A 7,224-nucleotide genomic window follows, 5' to 3' on the forward strand; every position below is an offset into this window, starting at 1 on the left:
CCATGTTCGGCTAACTTTCGTTATCCTTCTGCTATTATCAACTTCGGGTGTTTGTGTTTCCTTATTAATGGTTCATATGTAAAATAGAATATCTTTAAGATTGCTATCTTAATCTTTTTCATTTGGAGATAATTCATCCAAGAGGTCAAATCTTCTTTCCCTACATCAATGGCTTCTATCTCATCCTCTTCCACTAAACTTCTCTCCATATCATCCTTCCCCTTATCTCGCCATCTCATTCTATGCCTCTCTCTCTATCTTCCCCCTCTAACAGGTTCCTCCCAAGACCCCCTCATTCCCTCTACACCATCCATCCTCAACACATGTCCACACCTTCTCAGTCGTGGCACTCTTATTACCTGTGTAAGCTTTACTACACCTGCCGTTGCCATTCTTCTTATTTCATCATTTTCTAATCTTTCAAGCAGTGGCATTCCAGTAATCCCCTTCAGCATTCTCATGCCTGTTCTCTCAAGCTTTGCTTAATCTTTTCGTCCAAGAGACCAAGTAGGATGACAAAATATATCACTTCATCTGTTAGTGCCTCATAGTCAGTTGAAATTTAATTATCAGATGCATTTGTTGCCATAGGACATAAGTCATTGTACAACATGTGTACTGAATGTAAAATAAATACGTTTCTTATTAAATCAGTAGGATGCTGCATGGCTTGTAACTTTCAGCTGAAATTCAACAACGAATGTACTGCAAACAGTTAAATACCAATATTCTCTTTTAAAAGCCGTTTTTATTTCTGCATATAATGACCATGTAGCCATGAGCCTTTCTATATTTTACTAACATTTGGCTTGGAAGAAGCGGGAGAAATTGAAATATTGACCATAAGATTACAAGTGGCAGTAGAAGTTTTGCATTTTATTAGACTTTAAAACCATAAATTTCCGTAATGCTTCGTTGTAGTCTCCATTCAGTAATATCTGTTTTACTTTTGAGAGTAGTCTTATTTCTTTTTTATTTTGCCAACTTTTTATATTTTAACTGGCTTTCTTTTCGTTCATGTATAGGTGAATTTTCATTTGTAATTTTAAGTGAATCCAAGGTTGGTGAATTTTTCTTTTTTGTCAACTTTTTTGCTAACTTTCATTTGCCTGTGTATTAATGAATTTCCGTTTGTAATTTTCAATTGCCCACAAATGGCCAACCGTATATAGGTGAATCCACGGTTGGTGAATTATCTTTTTTATTTTGCCAACTTTTTTGCTAACTTTTTTTTTTGCCCTTGGATAAGTAAATTTCCGTTTGCAATTTTCAATTGGTACCAAATAGTCAACTGTATATAAGTGAATCCAATTTTTGGTGATTTTTTTTTTTATTTTTACAAACTTTTTTACTAACTTTCTTCTGCCTACATATAGGTGAATTTAAGTTTGTAATTTTCAATTGGTGCCAAATGGTCAGCCATATATAAGTGAATCCAGGGTTGGTGAATTTTCTTTTTTTATTTTGCCAACTTTTTTTTGCGAACATTCTTTTGCCAGTATATAAGTGAATTTTGTATGTAATTTTCAATTGACCCAAAATGGTCAACCCTGCATAAGTGAATCCCCGGATAGCGAGTCCGAGGATAGTGAATCCGCGGTTAGTGAATCCGCTGTTAGTGAATCCGCGAATAGTGAATCCGCAGATAACAAATATGCGGATAGTTAATCTGCGGTTAGTGAATTCGCAGATAGTGAATCCGCGGATAGCGAATCCACGGATAGCGAATCCGTGGATAGTGAATCCGCGGATAGTAAATCCGTGGATAGTGAATCCGCGGATAGCGAATCCACGGATAGCGAATCCTCGGTTAGTGAATCCGCGGATAGTGAATCCGCGATTAGTTAATCCGCGGATAGTGAATCCGTGGATAGTGAACCCGCGGATAGCGAATCCCCGGATAGCGAATCCGTGGATAGTGAACCCGCGGATAGTGAATCAGCGGACACCACAGTATATAACAACTCATTACTGCAGATGGACGGATGAATTTCGTTTTTGCTGTCTGGCACGGCAGGTGAAGAAGTGTTCCCCACCACCAGACGAATTCAGTTCCTGCGAGGATCTCATGACCAACACAGTCCTTAGGATCTGCGCCTGGATCCTAGGGACAGTCGCTCTCTCTGGCAATCTCTTGGTTATTATATGGAGGACTTTCTTTGAAAACGATAATAAGGTGAGTGATTCCATGAGGGTATATATGAGGGTATACTCGGGCACACTGTTCTATATTATTTCTCTTACTCTTGTTTGCTGTAAAACAATAGACATTAACTGGACGTCGTTTTTAGTAATGATTCATTTGAAATAAATCTCCAACCTCACTACCAGGCTTATCTATTTTTTTTTTCTTATATCGTAGAGCATTACACAATTATCGTGATTGTCCTGCATAAAACCATTTTATTTAAAACAAAACTATTACTTTCAACCATCATTTACACAGACACACACACACACTCACACACACACACACACACATATATATATATATATATACATATATGTATGTATATATATATATATATATATATATATATATATTGTATATATATATATATATATATATATATATATATATACATATATATATATACTGTATATATATATATATATATATATATATATATATATATATATATACAGTATATATATATATATATATATATATATATATATATATATATATATATATATATATATATTTATCTTTGTTTTTTTGAAATGCTTTGAATTATGCTCGATCTTGCAGTGAGGAAAGAAAATGAGGAAACAGATAGAATAGTGTCCCTGAGTGTGTCCATAGGCAAGAGAACTCTAACGCGTGGCCGTAGAAATACATGGTACAGGGGCCATGGCACTACCCAAGACTAGAGAACAATTACAGTGTAGTAGTTGGTCCCTTGAATAAAGACGACTTTTTTTTTATTATCTTAATGCTGTCAGTATAGCCAGGTGTATGAGGAAAGAGGATAATGTGTAAAGCATAAGTTAGAATATTCGGTGAATGTGTAGGCAAAGGAAAATGAGTCTTAGCTGAAGATCCAATGTATTACTATCTGGCCAATCAAAGGACCCAATAATTCTCTAGTGGTAGTATCTCAGCGGGTGGCAGGTGCCTTAACCAGCCTACTACCTACATAGTTGTATAGCCTGACACATGGATACTACTAAAACATATGTGGTTACAACTATGACGAAGGATTAATATACAGATTGCTTAGCCGCTTATAAAATAAAGATGTTCTTAACCGTTGAACTTTCGAGTTTAAATTAAAGTCAATAGTAATTATCTTGGTGAATGAGGCTGGAGAAGCATTACCTCAACTTTGGAATGATAATGCGGACTTAATTAACCTCTTTTATTCAGGGTTTACGCCAGAACTCCACTGTTTTAACCCGTCTCAAATTTCATGTTACAAGTCTACAAGTATCATTGTGAATTTTGATCACGACGTTTCCCTATTTTGTCTATCTATCTATCTATCTATCGACCATGGCACTTTCCCAACTTTTGGGAACTAGCTGAAATCCGAAAAGAAACAAAAGGTGATTTTTGTTGTTGTTGTGATAACGTACGTGAATGATTTTGACATGAATAAATGTAAAGAAATAATGTCGAATGATTTACTCCATTTAAAAAACAAACTTTAAGGAAAATGCTTTTATAAAATGTTTGACAAAATCAAAATTCTTACTGTGGTAATTTATATTCTGGAAACGTGCTAATTTTGGGAGTTGAATAAATATTCTTTCGGGAAAAATAGTGATAGACATTAATTCCAAATGGAAGAAAGACACATAGGTTTCAATACTCAATTTTAGGTTTGAAAGCCGCTCATGAATGGCTGAGGCAAGGCTATGACCAGGCTATGACCAGGGAGGGCCAGGCAATAGTACAAGAAACTGTTGAAGTTGAGCGGGTCTTGAACCCCAATCCAGCAGATCGCTAGGCAGGTACGTTTCCAATAGGCTACGACAGTAATATCTTGGATGTTTAATTCTAGTCATGTGTGAACAAAACACACACATGATATGCTGATAAATCGATTAAAAAACTTCTTGCCGTAGCCTGTAGTAAACGTCCTTATCTACTTATTTACTAGACTGGAGTTCGAGACCCGCTCAAGCTCGATAGTTTCTTGTAGTATGTACAACTTCGTCACCCTTGTGAGCTAGGAATGGGGATGTTTAGGGGAGGGTGGTATAAGTCTGCCTGTCCCTCTCTGGTCCTAGCTTAGGTGGGGAGGGCCTTGGACGCTGATTATGATATGTACATATTTCGATTTTTTTTTGTCTATACTCCTTGGATATATTTATAGGCCTACATTTATGTGTAGGCCTACCCTAAATTGAGAATGAAAAAGAGAAACAATTAATTTGATATTGTGATATAATTTCATTATTCAACAGCAGTGCAGTTACATAATGTCTGGCGCAGTACTTACTATTCTCTCAGATCCAATGTACACCCTGAAGAGTAAAACTGTACTACTGGGAGTACATGTTCCCGGGGCATAGTCACCGTCCCTTGCCTCTGCCGTTCATAAGCGACTTTTAAACCTAAGGTTTCTACTAGCCTCTGTACCATAGTATTCCACTATTTTTGAGTTAGAGTTCTCTTGTCTGAGGGTACACTTAAGCGCACTGTTCTATCTCATTTTTTTTTTTGAAGTTTATATAATTTATATCTGAAATAGCTAATCTAACGCTATTACTGTTCTTATAATGTTTTATTTTGATTGTTCATTACTTCTCTTGTACTTCATATGTTTCCTTGTTTCCTATCCTCACTAGGCTTTTTTCCCTGTTGGAGCCTTTGGGCTTATAGCATCCTGCTTTTCCAATTAGGGTTGTAGTTTAGCTTGTACTACTACTACTACTACTACTAATAATAATAATAAGAGTAATAATAATAATAATATTATTAATAATTATAAGTTTAGCTTGTAATACTACTACTACTACTACTACTACTACTACTACTACTACTACTAATAATAATAATAATAAAGGATTTCTTGGGTATTAAAAATCCACATTTATATACGTTGCATATATTAAAAAATACAGGATCTCTCGCACTTTTTACAATGGGCCTCCTCATCTCAAAGCTCTTGTATTTTATTAAAGATGCAACGTATATAAGTAGATTTTCAATACCCAAGATTCTTAGACCCGACATAGTTTTTCTTCAATTTAGTAAAGGATTCATCTCAATTTAATATTTGATAATTACCAGACCAAATCATTCTCAGGAGATGATCTCTTTTCCTTGATACCACGCAGGTGCACTCCTTCCTCATCACCCACCTGGCCCTGGGTGACTTATGCATGGGACTGTACCTCCTAATCATCGCCACTGTCGACCTCAGCTACAGAGGCGTTTACTTCATTTACGACGCCGTCTGGCGAACATCCCCCGTCTGTCAACTGGCCGGGTTTCTGTCAACGTTTTCCAGCGAACTGTCTGTCTTTACGTTGACCGGTAAGTTTTGTAGCATTTTCTCTTTTTTTTTTCTTAAACTGGTTTTTGAAACTTTTTTAAACTGGCTTTTGAAACTTTTTTTTTTACACTTTTCTTAAACTAGTTTTTGAAGCTTTTTTTGCACTTTTCTTAAGCTGGTTTTCGAAACTTTTTGTTTACACTTTTCTTAAACTAGTTTTTGAAGCTTTTTTTGCACTTTTCTTAAGCTGGTTTTCAAAACTTTTTTTTACACTTTTCTTAAGCTGGTTTTCGAAACTTTTTTTACACTTTTCTTAAACTAGTTTTTGAAACTTTTTTTTTGCACTTTTCTTAAGCTGGTTTTCGAAATTTTTTTACTCTTTTGTTAAAACTGGTTTTTTAATTTTTTTTACACTTTTCTTAAACTGGTTTTTGACATTTTTTTTTACACTTTTCTTAAACTGGTTTTTGAAACTTTTCTTAAAATTTTCTTAAACTGGTTTTCGTAACTTTTTTTACACTTTTCTTAAACTGGTTGCCGAAACTTTTTTTTACACTTCTTAAACTGGTTTTCGAATTTTTATTTTTTACACTTCTTAAACTGGTTTTTGAAATTTTTTTACACTTTTCCTAAACTGGTTTTCGAAACTTCTTTTTTTACATTTTTCTTAAACTGGTTTTTCAAACCTTTTTAAAAGAAGAATTATAATTTTTTTTTCATATATTTTTCTAAACTGTCATCTGGCCTGTTTTTCGAACTTTAAAAAAAAAAAAAGAATTATGATTTTTGTTTGTCATATTTTTTCTAAATTGTCATGTGGATTTTGTTTTATAACTTGAAAAAAGAAAATTATCCGTTTTTTACATTTCTCCTAAACTGTCATGTGGCTTGTTTTACGAACTTTTTTAAAAGAAGAATTTACATTTTTCCTATATATTTCTTTCTAAATTATCCCGTGGCTTGTTTTTCGAACCTTTTTAAAAAGAAGAATTGTATTTTTTTTTTTTTACATTTTTCCTGAACTATCGTGTGGATATTGTTTTCTAACTTGAAAAAAACTATTATCCTTTTTTTACATTTATCCTGAACTATCATGTAAATTTTGTTTTTGAACTTAAAAAACTATTATCCTTTTTTTACATTTTTCCTGAAATGTCGTGTGGATTTTGTTTTCTAACTTAAAAAAAAAAACACTATTATCCTTTTTTTACATTTTTCTTGAACTATCGTGTGGATATTGTTTTCTAACTTGAAAAAAAACTATTATCCTTTTTTTTACATTTATCCTGAACTATCATGTAAATTTTGTTTTTTTAACTTAAAAAAAACTATTATCCTACATTTTTTCCTGAAATGTCGTGTGGATTTTGTTTTCTAACTTAAAAAAAAAAACACTATTATCCTTTTTTTACATTTTTCCTGAACTATCGTGTGAATTTTGTTTTTAACTTAAAAAAACTATTATCCTTTTTTTACATTTATCCTGAAATGTCGTGTGGATTTTGTTTTCTAACTGGAAAAAAAACTATTATCTTTTTTTTTATTTTTCCTGAACTATCGTGTGGATTTTGTTTTCTAACTTAAAAAAACTATTATCTTTTTTTTTTAATTTTTCCTGAACTATCGTGTGGATTTTGTTTTCTAACTTAAAAAAAAAAATTATTATCTTTTTTTATTTTACATTTTTCCTGAACTGTCGTGTGGCTGTTTGTTTCAGACTTTTTTTTTTTTTTTTTTTTTTTTTTTTTTTACAGAATTGAAAGCAAGAATGCTATTA

General features: G+C 33.1%; 1 protein-coding gene across 1 annotated transcript in view; it reads left to right on the forward strand.

Annotated features, from left to right (window-relative positions):
* Positions 1-323: 323 nt before the first annotated feature.
* LOC137644600 (G-protein coupled receptor GRL101-like) overlaps positions 324-7,224 on the forward strand; it is a 16,127-nt gene continuing 9,226 nt past the window's right edge. The window contains exons 1-4 of the mRNA XM_068377555.1: positions 324-363; positions 1,691-1,809; positions 1,955-2,176; positions 5,290-5,488. Coding sequence (XP_068233656.1) covers positions 324-363; positions 1,691-1,809; positions 1,955-2,176; positions 5,290-5,488 — 580 coding nt within the window. The remainder of the gene's footprint in view (positions 364-1,690; positions 1,810-1,954; positions 2,177-5,289; positions 5,489-7,224) is intronic.

The sequence above is a fragment of the Palaemon carinicauda genome, chromosome 7, assembly GCF_036898095.1.
Source record: "Palaemon carinicauda isolate YSFRI2023 chromosome 7, ASM3689809v2, whole genome shotgun sequence".
Classification (NCBI taxonomy): domain Eukaryota; kingdom Metazoa; phylum Arthropoda; class Malacostraca; order Decapoda; family Palaemonidae; genus Palaemon; species Palaemon carinicauda.